The 16882-nt window shown below is 42.1% G+C and overlaps 1 protein-coding gene across 1 annotated transcript in view; it reads left to right on the top strand.

The window, feature by feature from the left end:
• The window catches only part of Plpp3 (phospholipid phosphatase 3), a 69577-nt gene that overhangs the window by 32950 nt on the left and 19745 nt on the right, over positions 1-16882 (top strand). The window contains exon 2 of the mRNA XM_090334751.1: positions 2992-3149. Coding sequence (XP_090190877.1) covers positions 2992-3149 — 158 coding nt within the window. The remainder of the gene's footprint in view (positions 1-2991; positions 3150-16882) is intronic.

Here is a 16882-nt window from a genome sequence, read left to right on the forward strand (position 1 = left end):
AGTTATGGGGCTTGAACTCAGGGCCTGAGCACTGTCTTTGAACTTTTCTCAAAGCTAGAGCTCTACCACTTGAGCCACAGTACCACTTCCAGCTTTTTTCTTTGGTACCGAGGAATCGAACTTGGGTCTTCGTGCATGCTAGGCAAGTACTCTACCACTGGTCAAACTCCTGTCCCCTACAGTGTTTGTTAGCCTCTTTTTGCCCAGTGATGCTACTTTGAATTTCTTCCAATTAATGCTTCATAGGCTAATGTGAGATTTGAGCCATCTTGGTCTGGATTATAAGCTCCCTGAGGGCAGGGCTTGGGTCATCTTTGTTTATACTTAAAAGAATGAATTAAAGAGTCAAAAATGTTTGTTGAATAAACAAGTGAATACACCAAAATCTTAGATAATCCCAACAATACTGAAATTAGACCTCTTCTTGCAAACAGATAAGAAAAAGAATTTTGGGAGATGTGAAATGAATTAACTCAAGTAGTAGCCAGAACAGAACTGAGATCATTAGCCAACTTCTAACTCTAAAGCGCTTTTATATGCGTTTTATTGTCCTTAGAAACATATGTTTTACAGGCCTATCATATGAACACTATTAAATATAGAACCCTGAGGCCTGAGAGTGTTACACAAATGTCAGGCACCCCAAATCTGTTCCTCTTCTGAGTTTATTAGCCAGCCATTGCCCCCTCCTCCCTCCCCCCACCCCCACGGCATGTCAGAGACAGCAGCCCAGCTCTGCCTCAAAGCTGAACATTTTTATCACAACGCATGGAACTTTAAAAGCAGACTATTCATATCATAGCGTTTGGCTTCTCAGAGACTTTTCATAGCCAACTTGGTCGCATTTCAAAATGTTTAGGCTGTGAAATGAAGATGGTTTGGGCCCATAGGATATCTCTTCCAGAACCTTAACCAAAAAGAGCAGCCAACTTCTATCTCTTCCAAGGCAGAACACTGATTCAAGGTTTCCCTCCCCCCCTCTAACTCCAATGATGGAGGCAGAGTTTCAAAAGCTAATGGTTATTGCCTTTTAGAGCCCTTCTGTGTTTACTTTGAGAAGGTCAGGCACAATACTGTGGTGTGTTGCTGTTCTTTCTTTTCAAAGCACCAGTATGAATTTGATAAAGTAAATTGTTGTTCTAGCAGGAAGCAGTTAGGGGGTCACAAAATAAATAGCAGTAGATTTCAAATAAATCCAAAGAATAAAACCAAATAAATCCATGTGCGTAGGAACAGTGATAGATAAATACACTTTTTAGAAAGTGAGCATTTTTATCGCTGCTGGTCTGGACCAAAGTAATTGAAAAATTGTGCAGTTCATGGTACTTTTTTTTTTTTTTAAGAGGCAGTCTGGGGTTTTGGGCAACGTGATATGAATTTAATTCTTTTTGAAAAACATGGAAATGGAATCTTATCGTTTAAGCAAGCACTGATCTTGGTTTTCCTCCCCCACCCCAGCTAATGAATTTCATATTTGTTGGAAACCAATTTTCAGAGTTAAATTAGGGATTTAGATACTTTCGTGAGAGGAAAACTAAAAAAACCCTGAAATGAGTAAAAAATTGGAGTCTCTGTTCTTTTTCTCTTAAAAATAGGAGAGGGCTTGAATGAGGCTTTTGAAATGACTTCTTAGGATTATTTCAAGACTCAATGCAAAAGGAAAAAAAAATTGGATAAAAATGTTAACACTTGCTGGGAATGTGGCTACTAAGTGGGTGAGAATGCCTAGCATTCTGAGGCCTTAGGTTCAATTCCTTGGTTCATCAACTTTTGAATGTTCCCCAGCCCAGAGATTTAATAAAATGTAAGGTGGTATCATTGGAGCCTGTTGTTGAACTTGAGGAGGAGGGAATCAAGGATTATTTCAGGTTAGGGAATAGCATGAACCAGATTTCTTGAGGGCAGGACCAGGGGGAGAGCAACAAGCTGTAGAGGAGCAGTTCAGATCCAGGGAGCTTGTGTAGTCAGCCTTCGAGACCCCCTGCTTACCTGGGTGATGGGAAGCTGTGGGAGACCCCTTAGCAAGGCCGTGGCAAGCTCATGATCCACATCCTTCAGGAAGTAAACTGGTGGATATATGCAGAAGGCCTTGAAGACCAAGGACCCTCTTAGGAGATTTTTATGAAAGTGTCCAGGTTAGGAATCATTGTGGGCATGTGCCTATTTTGCTTTGTGTCTGAGATGTCTGAGGGACATCTGCACAGGTAATGAAATCGATAAGCCATGACCTTTTGGGAGAATGGCGTCCGAGCTGGCTGGCCACTAATCACCAGCTGCAGCTGCACAGGCTGCCTGGTGCTCCCTCTGCCCTTGGGCTCCCCTCCAGGTCTGCAAGCCAGTCTTGTCCATGACTGAGCGGAGAAAGCAAAGGCTTGAAAGCAACACAGTGCTGGATATCTGATGAGACTTCATCTAGGAATGAATCACCACAACTCATTTTACTGTAGGGAAACAGGACGGGGGATCTGGACTGCAAAGGGATCATGCCACTAGGCAATGGTACATCTGGGATTCTAGTCCCGGTTATCTGACTGAAGGCCTGCCCTACACTCTACTCCATGCAGCCTGGCTCAAAGATGGGCTTCTCCCAGGGACATGCTTAGGACCAGAGAAATGAATGTCTTTGAAGCTGTAAGGGGCTAATATTAATAGCTTGGGGGCTCTATGAGTGAGTCAGTATTCCAAACTATTACAGTTACTTGGATGTTTTTCATTTTTGTGTGGCATTGTAGAACAGTAGTAAACACTCGAGTTGGTTCTTCCACAACTTCTTCTGACTTCCTGGGCCAGAACAAAGCATGATGCCTCTCTCCTCGCCTGGGCCATGGCAGGATGGAATGGTGATGCCAACAGTGAAAGGCTATAAGTGGCTGCAAATAGAAGGAATTCCTCTGACTGTCAGTGCTATTTGGAGTGGTCTTTTCTGTAGGCTTTTCCTCCCTAACTTCCTGGTATTGATGTTCTCCCCGTTTCCTTTTCCCCTGCTTCCAGCGGCCCTGCCCTTCCTCATCATTGAGACCAGCACCATCAATCCTTATCGCCGAGGGTTTTACTGCAACGACGAAAGCATCAAGTACCCTCTGAAAACCAATGAGACCATAAATGACGCCGTGCTCTGTGCTGTGGGCATCGTCATCGCCATCCTTGCTGTAAGTGTCTGAAAGCTGCTAGACGGATCCTGTCCGATTCCCTTCTGTGTCCTAAAATCTCAGCCAAGAGGGAGAGGAACCAAGTCATCAGTAATTACTCCAAGCAGAAACTAACAAAGCAACAGACTTCCACCACGTAGAAATGTGTCAGATACTATTGATTAAAACTCACCATGTACTGAGAGATACATACAAATAAGCACCCTCCTAAAGTATGTTATAAAAATTATCCTCACAAGAATCCACTGAAGTCCACATATCGTTCCTGCCTTTCTTTTATAATTTAAGAAACAAGGCCCATAGGGCAAGACTATTTTTATCCAAGATCACTTAGTTAACAAGTTATAGAGTTGAGATTTGAACCTAGGGTCTGAAGTCTAAGGCATTGTACTATGGACAGTTGAGCCCTCAAGACGGAAAATAGGTTCTTAGTTCTCTCAGGTATTTTATGTGTTTTTGCCACTCCCTGACTGAGCTTCAGTGATAGTAACCATGCCACTGATGTCTTGTGGCATATTGTGCTGTGCCCAGTAGCTGTGGTGGCAAAGGAAATGAGACTTGCCATGCAGAGCAATGGGTTCTAAACCTGGCCCTTCACAGGTCTATCACTTATGACTGTCCTACTTCACAGTGTTGTAACAAAATGGAAAGAGTTTGTGAATACTGAAACATGCAGAATTCTTAATTTCTCGGCAAGCCACTCCTGGGCAGGTTATAAAAGTCCAGACTGACCAGCCCAGGGCTTTCCTTAGCAGGATTCAGCCTTCACTGAAGATATTATAAGAGTTTTCTATGGACTTGAATGTTCAGAATTATTCTGAGCCATGGTAGGCTACTGGGAGTTTGCATGGGACCTACCCAAGTCTCTTTGGAAGGTCAGCACCCTCTGTTAGTGAGGCAAAAGCGGGGCAAAAGCGGGGTGGGTGGTTAAAAGCCGAACTTGTCTCTTTTGAGTCTTCAATTTTACAACTGTCCATTCTAGCCCTATAGTATTTTCTAAGTTTGTCCACTGCCCTTGAACCCCCACCATGTGAGTGAAGGGGCAGAGAACACACTTAGGAAATTCTCTTTTGTAGATTCGTGAATTGCCTTCCTGTAGAGCATTACCTGGAAATTTATCTTTAACCTAAATTAGGAGAAAGGTAGTTAATATTAAGAACACTAGATATGGTCAGGCACAGTATCTCCTGTCTGGAATCCCAGCTATTTAAGAGGCACAGGCAGGAAAATCATGGTTGAAGACTAGCCCAAGAAAAAAAAGTTTGTAAACACTATCTCAAAGAAGAAACCACTATGATAGTGATGCACGCCTACAATCTCAATTAGATAGAGGGTGTAGGTAGAAGGACTGAGGTCTGAGGCCAGCACAAAGGCAAACATCACAGGACCTTTTTTATAAGAAAATAACTAAAACCAAAAGTGCTAGAGATTAAGGCCTAAGGGGTAGAGTTCTTACTCCTTGCTTGCAGGAGGTACAAAGTTCAAACTCCAGTTCTAACAAAAACCAATCAAACAAAAATACTGAATGTGAAATGAGCACTACTATCCTCATTATAGAGATGGAAAAATCTGAAACTCGGGGAGTAAATGACATGCTCCGAGTGCACAGCTCATAAAAACTGGGGATCCAGCCTATGCCTGGTTTATTTCAAAACCCCCTTTTCATCTTGCAGACTTATGTTTCAGGATGACTAGCCTATCCAGATGAATGGCTCCAGGGGATAGGCAGTTAGCTTATCTTCTCTACTCTGGGCCACATCTTAGCTGCTGAAATTATGTGAACCACACTGCATGAAGTTTTATATATATGTATATATTTTTTTATTTTTCTTTTCTGACTTGCTCGCTCTGGGGGTTAGTTGTAAACTTTGAGACCCTCTTTGTTTTTTAATAACATCGTAAACCAGGCACATAGTCAACAGCTTGAATTTGGAGAGCTAGAAGGAGAGGCAGTAGAATTCTTTCCAACCTTTAAAAGAAAAACAGTTCATTTGGCAACTGTCGTTGTTTCTTCAAGGTGGACTAAAGAGCTTTGTGGGGGGAAAAAACTGAAAAATGAAGTCTATTTTGCTTTTTGCTCCAGATTGCCAATTGTAGAATTCAGTTCTCTAGGAAGAATGGCTTTCTCGGACAAAGGCATTTGTTGTGGGAGGCAAATACTTGCACAGTATTTTGTGCTAAGGTTTGGACAGGTGTTTTTGACAGCTCAAAGGTCCCTTAGTTTAAAGAATGGAGGAGCACAATTTAACCCAGAAGTGCAGTAAGGGAAGTGCAGCATGAGGACAAGCAGACCACCCTCGGCTCTCTCTCTACATGGCATAATTCCTGGCTTGCCTAGTGGGCTCCAGGTACCGCTTGGTGGATTTTGACTTGTTGGTTTCTTTAACCCTCAGTTTCTTCATGTGTGCAATGGGAATGATGTTAACCAAGCCACAAGACCATGGTTTATAGGGATCATAGTCTGTGAGGCCTGGAAACACAGGCTACCTTGGAGAGCTACATAGAACAGGCAGGTCTCAGAAGGGGTTCTGGGTGCCTGGCCCCAGGATGAGCAAAGGAAATGTTAGAGGGGTTCCTTTGAGGGCTGTGCTTCTCTCCTAATCCTTCCTTCCCTAAGGTGCATGAGGCTTCAGTAGCTCTGTCCAGCTGCCTGCCCAGGCCAGTGCATGCCCCCTACAGAGGGTGCCTGCAAATCTGTTTTCGAAAGCTTAGCTGTACCCGCCTCTTTCGGCATGTCATGTTGATGTTTTAATTAAAATGCTCCCCGAATGCTGAGGTTTTCTTGAAACTGTCCTGGGGCTGGTTAGAGGGTAACAATATCCTTGGTTATTAGATAAAGGAACCATGTTGCTTTTTCTGCCAATACAATGTCAGCAAAATAGTTTAGTTGCAGCCTTACTAATTCAGGGAAACCAGTCACGAAAATACCACAACTTTGCTGCCATTTAGGGTTAGTTTCCAGTAAGCTCAGGTTTGAGCTCCTCTGCTATTGATTGAGGCTCATTCGTTGAGCCTCAGTATTCTCATCTGTTAAATCTGTCTATTCAATATATGTTGACTCTCTTCATTACAAATCAACAAGAAGAGTCAAATAAACATTAAGCCAAGACTGTATCTGACAAGAATAAAGTCAGGAAGAAACCCAGCCCCTGGTTATATGGGTGCTACTCTCCCCTGACAACCAAAGCCTCTTGGTTTCCTTTGCAGTGGAACTTTACTGAAATGTAATGACAGCTGGAAGCATGTGCTACCGAGGTTGACTAGCCTGCTCACCTGCCAGAGATCCTGAGCAGACCACAAGTACATGAGTACATGGTGAAACATAAACCAGAGACCTCAGAGGCCAAATGAATAACTCACTTGGTTGTGCTCAATGTGTAGATGCTATGCACCTTGCCAATCACAACATCACCATATCTTCCATTTTCCCATCCAGACCAGCCACCGTTAAGGGCCTGGCTGTGTTTGCCCAGAATCAGCAGGTGGGCAGAGCTGGAAATTTAATCCATTTGCTACTGGCTGCCCCCAGCTTTCTTCTGCTGAATTCGGGTTTCTTTGAAATGGCTAGAGAAGCCCTTGGTCCAGTTTGGACAGTCCCCATAACAAAGAAATGGAGTGAAGATGGAGGAGAACGTGGTGGATTAGAGATACAAATCGCCAAAAGTTATAGAGAAAGCAGACACCTTTCTGTGGCAGGACTTATGGAAAAAACTGGTCATTTTGACCAGTTTTTCAGATGTATCTCAGGTTTTGGAATTATAGCATAATATGAATTCCTTCCAAATCCACAAAGCAATGGTTCCTAGTCTTGCCTTTGCAAAGGCTTAATGACTCTAACAGCGGTAAGATTAGCAGCTTACAGTAAAATAGCATCTTCTATGTAGGCTACTTTTTGCTTGTGCCTTGAGTTGCCTTAGAGAGTGTATTATGGGCAAAGATTTTAATATTGCAAAAAATACTCAAAAGAAGTTTATGAAGATTCTTAGTATGTAGAAACTGACACGTGAACGAATCCCCTCTAGCCATAAAAGAGCTACTTCCCTTCCAAGACCCCACTGGAATCTACCTCTGTAATAATATTCCGAAGTAAAGAAACAGCTTAGACCTTGGCATCATCCGACTTAAGTTCATGTCCCAGCTTCTGTGCTCCCTTGTTCTGTTTTTGTTTGCATTGTATCCTTGCAAACCTGTGACCCCTAACAGCTACATTTTCTTCATTTAAAATGGTGTCCATGGGCTTGTGCTGGTCTTCAGATGAAGTGCTAATTATGTCTGTGATTCTTTAGATTTACCCCAGTCATCCGTATAATGATGTTGCATAGTTAGTTTATAAAGTGACCTCTATAGGCACTTTCTCCTGCATGACCCTGGGAGTTACCCTGGGAGGTAGACTGCCAGAGGTGGGACCTCTGGGGTTCAAGGATATTCAGTGTGATTCTCCCACAACTGGCAAGTCCAGATCAGGGGTCCTTTCATCCTGAAGCCAAAGTTGTTGTTGTTTTTTTTTTAAGTAATGATACTATAACTCTGAAGTCTGTCTTCTTTCCACTGTTATTTATCAGGCAGCTCTGGGATGCCAGGTACTGGGGATACAACAGAGATTCCAGCCCCAGGGGCTGTACCTTGTCTGGTGCACTGAACTACCAGCACCTGCCCCATGTTAAGTGGGCAAATTGGCACTGTTAACCCACACTGATTTGTAATAGGAGATTCCTATCCAGGTTTTGTCTCCCCAGATAAAATGCAGGCTCCTAGGAGACAGAGGCCAAGCTTTTTCTCCCAACACATGGTAGATCCTAAGCACACACCAAGCAGACATCTTCAGGAAGTATTTCGTGGATGTTTCCTCCCCCAATCTTCCAAAAGTCCCAAAGAACTCTGCCCCCACCCCTTGCAATTTCCATGTTGATGATCTGTTTGGATCTGTTATTACTAGATCAAACATATTTTGACCATGGTGTTCAATATATGTTTATTAAAATCACCGAAGAGGCCTTATGTTGTAATAGGCATGAAATGAAATACACAAAGGCCAGAAGACGTTGAAGAATCTACAGAGCCAGAAAAAGTATTGCATTTGCATCCCTAAAATCATAAATATTCTCCATGTGTACATGGGAACACATTCTGTACCACATGCAAATTTCTTGCTGGAGAGACAAGAAGAAGAGCTCAATACCTCCAGGACTTGTTTATTCAGGATCAGGCTTCAGTTTGTTCACATCTGGACTTCATTAGCTCTCCCCCACCCACCCCTACTCCCATCTCTCTTTATCTAAAAGAGCTCTGCCAAGAAAACAAGGTTCCCCAGCATTGCTCCTCATTAAAGGTTAGTCGAGTTTTCAACTCTGCAAAAAAAAAAGTGAAGCCATGCTGGCCTAGCAATGTTAGTGGGAGACATAGTCCCCAAGTTTACAATCCACTCCATCTGTGCAATTACCAAGACCACCAACAGAGAGGGGCCACATTAACCCTTCAGCTATGTTGTCCTCTGATCAAATGGCTGCAGAGTTCTTCAGAGACCTTCTTTTCTCTGGGGGATAGAGTTGGGGGTGGGATCTATTTGTGATTGCACAAATGTAGGCACTGCTGTGTGCTATCTAGAATTTCATTTATTCTCTGTCCTCACCACTCTGAGTCCAGGCAAGACAAGACTGACAGCAGGTGTTCTCTAATTACAGCCCATAGGGTCCATGATCATGTAAAATGTATGTAACACAAAGATAACAGTAGTCTCCATCTTGAAAGATAATTTTCACCATGGCTGAAGAATCCATCTGTGCTTCACAGTGTATGGCAGGGATGGGTGGAGAATCAGAGAACTTTTAGGAGCTGTTTGATGAAGGAGAAGCTTTGTTAGCCTTAACTCCTTTTCATACAAACTGATTAGTCCAAGGTTACTATGTTGAATGCAGTGGAAAGCAGGAATGGAAACTCAGTTTAAGAAATCCAGGTGTTTTTATGGATGTGTATTAAAGGGCTCAGTGCTGTGTGGAGTGATCTTTATTTAGCTAACTATAAAAGTTTTTAGTTCCCGGGCTTGGCAAATTACATGTATGAAGACAAAATGTCTAGGCCATCAGACAAGTGAGTGACTTCCTAAGATGGCCAGGATGCAACAGCAGTGGTGGTAAGTGTTTTGGGTGCTGTATGTAGGTGCTTGGTGAGTTCTGCTTTATATCACTAGTATATGGTGGTAGGCGCCATGGCCTGTATGTTGCTGGGAATGACACAGGTCTTAACCTTGGAGTTCGTGGTGGATGGGGAATATAATACAATTACATGACTGACTACACTTAGAGGAGAGATTAACCAGAAAGTAAGTTAAATGTCAGAGCAGTGCACAGCCACAGATTTTAGGAAAGAGAGAGATTCAAAGATAAAACAAGTTATCATGTCCTTTCCCTTGGATTTAGAAATAACCAGAGAATAATGGTTCTCCATCTTCTAGGGCTGTAGAGGGTGGGACATGGAAATAAACTTAGGGCTATTTTCATCTCAAAAGAAAAGGTGGTAATAGTTGTGGCTTCCTCATTATCCTCACCTTCCTTGTCTTTGTATAGAGAGAGATTTTGTCCCTTTCAGTTGTCACAACAAACATTAAACACTTTTACTGAAATCACCCACTTGTTTACAAAGAAGGAAGCAGGCTTAGAAAGCTCACAGTTGTCTTGAGACTCAGAAATTAAAGACCCAGCAATCACTTAGGTTACCACTTGAACTCTACCTTGAAGGAGAGGTGGGTTTTTCCCCAGAGATTAGACATTCCAGGCCTAGAAGATTGCTGCAACCTAAAGGAAGACTTTGCAACTCCAGTGTGTGTAAATGCACCACAGACCTGTTTGGCTGGAGATGTCTAAAACAGCTGACAAGGTTCAGGTATGAAAATGAAATCGTGGCAAGATTGTGGAAGTCTTTGAGTGCTGAGAAATTTTGATGAATTAGTTGCTAGATAGAAGTATTTGGCAGAAGTATTTGTTGGTTGGTTGATTGATTGGTTGATTGCATTACTAGAAAGTGAGCCCCAGGCCCGGCTTATGCTGTTCAAAAATTCTACTACTTGAGTCATGTCTAGCCCTTATATTTTGTTGTCCGGGCTGTCTTTTGTGGTTCTTCTCCCTTCCTCTCCCCAAATGTGGTTATTATAGATCATCATTTGACTTTGGTTTAATACAGGTTATGGATGAAGCCTGAACAATGCTGGTGGCAATGTAAGGGGAATGGAGTGAGGGAAAAATGGATATAAGAGACTGTGCTATAGTAGAAGAAACAGATTTTGATGACAGTAGAATAAGGGAGGAGTCTAAGAGTTCAGGTCTTTGGTTATACCTTGTACAGAAATAGGAGAAAGCTGGGTACCAGCAGCTCAAAGCCTGGGATCTAATTACAAGTCTTCAAGATTCCACCTCCAATTAACCAGCAAAATGCTGCACTAGGAGTGTGGCTTCAAGTGGTAGAGCACCAACCACAGAGATAGAGATAAGAAAGAGAAGCAGAGTTGGAGTGGGAGTAGAAATAATCTAGCTACAACCTTGGGTTTGGTTAGATTGACATAATTTTGTATCTTTTTGGGAGATGTAGCCAAAGTCTAGAACAGAAGTTGGGAGGAGAGAGATGTCCTTTGTGGAGATCATCTTAATGGAATTGGTAATTAAGGCTGTTGAAGCAGCTAAAGTCACTACAGAAGATCCATATTTTCTGAGTAAAAGCCAGATATGGAAGTATTGTAAGAAAGAGAAAAATGTTTAGAAATAGGAAAAGAGCATGGCCAGGCAGTCTCAAGGAAATTTGGTACATATACCATGTCAACCAGGAACGAGAGGTTGGCCACAGACATTACTACAAAAAGAACTTCCAAGGGACTCTTGTTCACACTGATAGCACTGATTTAGTTTCCTGGGCCTATGACTGTGGGTCTGTCACTTTGAGGAAAGTAATGATGCTTCAGGCTTCAAATTGTCTTCTTCATAAAGCCTGTGGGCACTGCGATTCCAACCATAAATAGCTTCGACCTCTTTGCCAGCCATATGTAAGATGTAAGAGCCTTCTACCCATAGAGACCAGAACCTCTACTGGTGACCTTGGACAGATTTATGTCCTTGTTACCTTTTCCAGGCAGTGAATGGCTGATCTTCTGCCAAAATGCTGAAGTTAGCCAAGTGAGAGAAGAACCAAAGATTAAATTCCTACTTACTTCTTCCTTCTTACTAAAGAGATCTCACTTCTTTGCAGCTGTTGAAGCTATATATAATCTTTTCACTTGGAACTAAGAATAAAAAATGATTAATTCTAGCTGGACACTGATGGCTCTCATCTGTAATTCTCGCTACTCAGGAGACTGAGATCTGAGGATCAAGTTCAAAGCCAGCCCTGGCATGAAACTCCATGAGATTCTTTTTTTTTTCCTATTTAATTTAATTTTATTTTTTTAAAATTTTTTATTATAATTAGTAAAAGGGTTACATGATATTTGCCAGATAGAAGGTGCATTAATTCACATACATTGATACCCTTTCACATGTCTTGGTACCCATTACCCTCCCCCCTACCCCCCCCCACCCGTCTTGGTTTTCCCCCCTTCCCTATCAAATCCACTAGCACAACAATGTTCATTGCAGCACTATTCACCATAGCAAAGATATGGAACCAACCTAGATGTCCCTCAGTTGATGAGTGGATCAACAACTTGTGGTATTTGTACACAATGGAGTTCTATGCTGTTGTCAGAAAGAATGACATCGCCCCATTTGTTAGGAAATGGAAAGACTTAGAAAAAAATCATATTAAGTGAAGTAAGCCAGACTCAAAGGAACTTAGGCTCAGTGGTTTCCATCATTCATCATAATCAGTAGAAACCTTGGGCTCTACTAGCAGAGATCTGCAATAGAGCAAAATCTTGATACATAAGGCCATATAGTATGAAGCTAATTGAAAGGACCTCCAGGATATTGAAACAAAAGCCATATAACGAATGATTGTTGTCCTTAATGTACTATGTTATCGCTCATCTCCTTTGCTGTCCCTTGGTTATCTCATATTGTTACAGTATCTCACTTTGTTATCTGATATATTGAATTTATTTGTATTTGGTTATTTGAAATTCCATGAGATTCTTATCTCCAATTAACCACCAGAAGACAGAAGTGGTGCTGTGGCTCAAGGGGTAGAGTGGTAGCCTTGAGCTGAAGAGCTCAGGGACAGCGCCCAGGCCCATAGTTCAAGTCCTGCGACCCCTGACAAACAAACAAAAACAAGATAAATTCTCCCTTTGTGGTTCTCCGTCATCAAATGTTTGTTGAATTTTGTTTCCACTTATATAACAGAGAGGAGAAAGGACTTGGTATTCGGGCAAACAAGGACTTAGATGTGCAAGTGCCTTAGTAGTCTACAGACAAGGACTTGTCCCGCGTGCTATGCCTGTCTGTATCTGAGGACCCAGATACTGCTACCTGCTGGTCTTAGAATAAAGAATTAGAATAGAGACTGGGCTTCAGAGACAGTGTTGTCAAGCTGTCATGATGACTTTTAAAAGATGGAGGGTCATCAATGTGACCTTCACCACTCGTTGTGAAGAGTTGGTAACAACTGAATAGTTCATATGGTATTATGAGAAGGAAGCAACACAGGACTGTAGAAGTGCTTTCTTCACTGCACAGTGCTGTGCAAATATTTTTATTAAGGCAGAACAGAATTTAGGGAAGTGGATCCCTCCAGACTCACCAGGGAAAGATGCGTCTCAGATTCTGAATGAGGGTTTGTTGCCCTACTAGATCCCAAAGACCATTTTTCCTGCTATAGAATGGGATGTTAAAAATGAGATTAATCAGAGTGTGGCCCCTTCAGCTTTGGGTTTCTTTAGTTCTGTTTTGTCATCCTAATATAAGACATCTTCAGTGAAATCACTTCACAGGTTTTCTGCTTTTACACAGAGAGGGTTATTTCCCAAGTCTTCAATTTAGAATGTTCTGAAACATTCTCTACAAACTCTATGTTTCGTTTTTCCTTTCTCCGATGGAAAGATTTGTTTTTTTAATTCACAAACTCTTTTTTCAAGCTCTAGACCTTTGATGTATTGATTTTCTTGGTAGTCCCACCACTTTGACATTATGAATCTGCTATTATTGATGGGGAGGGGAACTCACCTCAGCCTAGATAGATGAAACTACTTGGCTTAAATTAATAGACGAGGTCTAGTGGATATTTTTGTGTGTGTGTAGCCTTCAGCTTGATGCTTTTTCTATCTTATTTTCTGTCCTTTACAAAAAAGTTGATCCTAAAGTGTCTCCACATTTTTTCTCCAGAACAGGGCAATAACTGTGTAAATAGGTAGACAGTTGAGCTGTCTTTCCACAAGGAGACAACCCCCAGTGCCCTGCGGCTGCCCACTGGCTCAGAGGCTTGGATTGTCCCCTTGTAGCTTAATTGCCATGCTTTCCTCTTTATGAGTTTCCAGACCCTGTGCCAAGCGCTTCAGAAGGCAGGTAGGGGAGAATTCTCTGCTTGCCTGGCAGCCTGCCATCGACCCCAGATCTGTCGCCAGCTGTTTCAGAGAGGGATCAACATGGAAGGCATTTTTCTTAGTAGTGAAATTTACATATCAGGACCCGTGCTGACTGAGGCAGAATTGGGGGAGGGGCTTCTTCAGAAGAGCTAGGGAGGGAAAAGCTCATTTTATTGCCCAGGAATGAAAACATTGTGAGTAACGAATAAAGTCCGAAAGTAGTAAATCTGGGGTTCCGGATTGAGGAGTGTGACTTGTGGGAGAACAATTCAGGTCCTTGCATCTCCTCTAGAGGTGCTGCATGTGGGCTGTCTCTCATAGCCTGAATCCCATTAAATGGCCTTTATAAGGGTTAGGATTACAAGAAGCCAAGTCCGGCTGGTTCATAATGATGATTTATGGCTGTGTGGTCAACTCCTCGACCCTTCTGTACAATGAGATGGGGAAAATACATAATTTGCTGCTCATTAACTCCAAAATCTGTCAAGGTTACCCCAGGAGTCATGTGGTCCTAGAGTCATATGTCTGCTAAATGGCTTTAGCCTGGCTCCCAGGCTGGAAAATACACAATTGCTATTCTACCATTAAAAAAAAAATGCTTTTACTAACAATGTGAATCTGAATAACAGAATATCTCTAACTTTACTTGTAACTCTGTCACTCCTCTCTTGTTTGTTGTCCTTCAGATCTCTCCAGCTTTGGAATCCATGTGTATATTTGCTTGCTTCATCAATTCTACATGAGACTAATAATGAACATATGAACTATAAGAGATATTCTGTGTGTGTGTGTGTGTGTGTGTGTGTGTGTGTGTGTGTGTGTATGTGTGTGTATGTGTGCCAGTCTTAGGGTGTGAACTCAAGGCCTAGGTACTGCCTCTTAGCTTTTTCATTCAAGGCTGTTCCTCCACCATTTGAGACACATCTCCACTTTGGGCTTTTTAGTAGTTAATTGGAGATAAGAGTCTCATGGATTTTCCTACCAGAACATCCTTAGATCAATATTGCCCCCCCAAAAAAGTTCTCTTTAGCTCTTTATCTTCTCAGATGAGGAGAAAGGAGGATTTCAATTCACTGTATTTTATTTAAAGATGACATTGCTGATGATGGATATTTTACAGGGAGAGAGACTGAGTTTGAGTCATTGAATTATAATCAAAGCCTTTCTCATAGACTGAAAGAGAGATAACTCACCAGCAAGTTTTCATTAAGTTCTTATAAGATGCTAATTTGCAATAGAAACCCTTGTGTTCTTTGTCAGTATCAAATAAGATAGATGGACTGATGCTAAAGCCAGTGCATTAGCTTCGTCGAAGGCAGTGTCCTGGTTTGAGAGTTTAGGAGCAATCTCGAGGCAGGTCCTGGGTCTGCTCTGCCTGTGGTATTATTCACAACTACCTGTGCCATTACATCTTACCTTTGCTTGGTCAGGAAGCTAGTGGTAGAGGTAGCACAGAGAGTTAAAAATAAATGTCATTGTAATTATAAAGTAATAAATCATGTCATCTGAGGCCATGACTTTGCAAATGGAGAGCGTGATTTATCCCAAATACCTTCAATGAGTTGAGGACTCTAACCGTGGACACTTGACTCCTAATTCAGTGTTCTTCCTCCTGCATCTAAACACATGTGAATATGATTTAAAAATAAAGAAGACTAAGAAGGAGCAAGAGAACATGTGTTGATTGTGGTAGTAAACATCTGGAACCTGTTAGCCTGTAAGGTTACATAGGGTAAAAGTATAAACAGGTTCAAAAGGGGAATTAGAACGTGAATGGCAGGAAAGAATGCTGGGTGGGGAGGCAGTACACCTGGGTCTAATCTTTAGCTGTGAGTTATTTTGAACCTCAGTTTCTTCTGTATATAACAGCCTCTTTCATTTCTGACTTGCTGTGCTTTCCCAGGTTTTCATCTCTGCAATGTGTTATCAAAGAGCCCTTGGTAATGTTTAGGGGATATTTTCAATTCTGAAATGAGGCAACTCTGAGGACTCTCCTGCTCCCTGTCAATCGTTTATTCTTTCAGCGACAGTCCCTGAGTACTTGTGCAGAGTTAGACATTAGATCTTTCAAGGAATGATAGGGCCAGGATGTTTTGGCTTTTTGAGTACATCCCTCTCCTATGAAATCACACTTGATGAGATCTCAGAAAACAAAGTGGGCTACTGAGAAAGGCATCACATTTATCAGCTCAGGTAGCTGTGTCAGCACTGATAGTGATAGGAACCTTTGTCACTCCTGTAGCTGCTTTGTCCCTGGACCCAGTTGGTGATTCCATCCTATACAACATGCTTCTCTAGCTTTGGGGCCCTTGAAGACCTTTATTGGTGCCCTCCCTTGATGTCTTCCCCTATCATATAAAGTAATAACAGAGCCTCCAAAATGACATGTCCAGATGTGCCCATGTATTGCTTCCCTTGTGGTCACAGCACATTGTATACTTTCTGAAAGTGGCTCATCCTCCCTTAGAGGAAGTGTGAAAGCAACCCTTGTGGTAAGTGACGAGCTGACCATCACTGTCTCTGGGCTGTGGTTATAACCAGGAAGTGGTCCCAGCTGCAGCATGGAGTTAAGACAAGGAAGACAGACAGTACGGCATTGTATTAACACAGCCAAGTTGTGGTGATGATGTGTAAATGTCATCCATGTTCACCTTCCAAGCAGCAGCTGACCCTGAGCTTAATGGATAACCATTAGGCCACTAGTACACATGGTGAGACAGAAGTATCTAACAATTGAGCCTCCATCTCTGGCCTTTAGGACTTGAGGACACAGCATAGACTGACTTGGAAATGACAAACACTGCAGGCATCATACTAAACGTTTCTCTATTTTTAGACTAGTCTCATTATTTTTGTTTTTGACACAAATCTCATTCCTTAGCCCAGGCTGTTCAAACTTATCTTCCTGCTTCAGCCTCCTGTGTAGCTTAGAATATAGATATAAGCCACTGGCACGTGGGTATGGCTAAGTGCTTATTAGTGTCTCATATATAGAGACTCCATGTACATTTTTCTTGTTCCACGGGTATTGCAGGACTACGTTGGACTTTCTTAAAGGAAATGATGACTGTGGCTCTCTGCTGTTGGCTTATTCCTTCCTTGCATATTTGTGTCCTCATACTTCTTGCACAGAAAGTCAGGATTTTGTAAGATTATAGCATGAAATTAAATAGTGAATATTCACCTGTGTCACATAAATACCCTTGCAGCATTAGCTATGACAATGGGTAGT

This window comes from Megascapheus bottae, chromosome 6, assembly GCF_031878675.1.
Source record: "Megascapheus bottae isolate mThoBot1 chromosome 6, mThoBot2.hap1, whole genome shotgun sequence".
Classification (NCBI taxonomy): domain Eukaryota; kingdom Metazoa; phylum Chordata; class Mammalia; order Rodentia; family Geomyidae; genus Megascapheus; species Megascapheus bottae.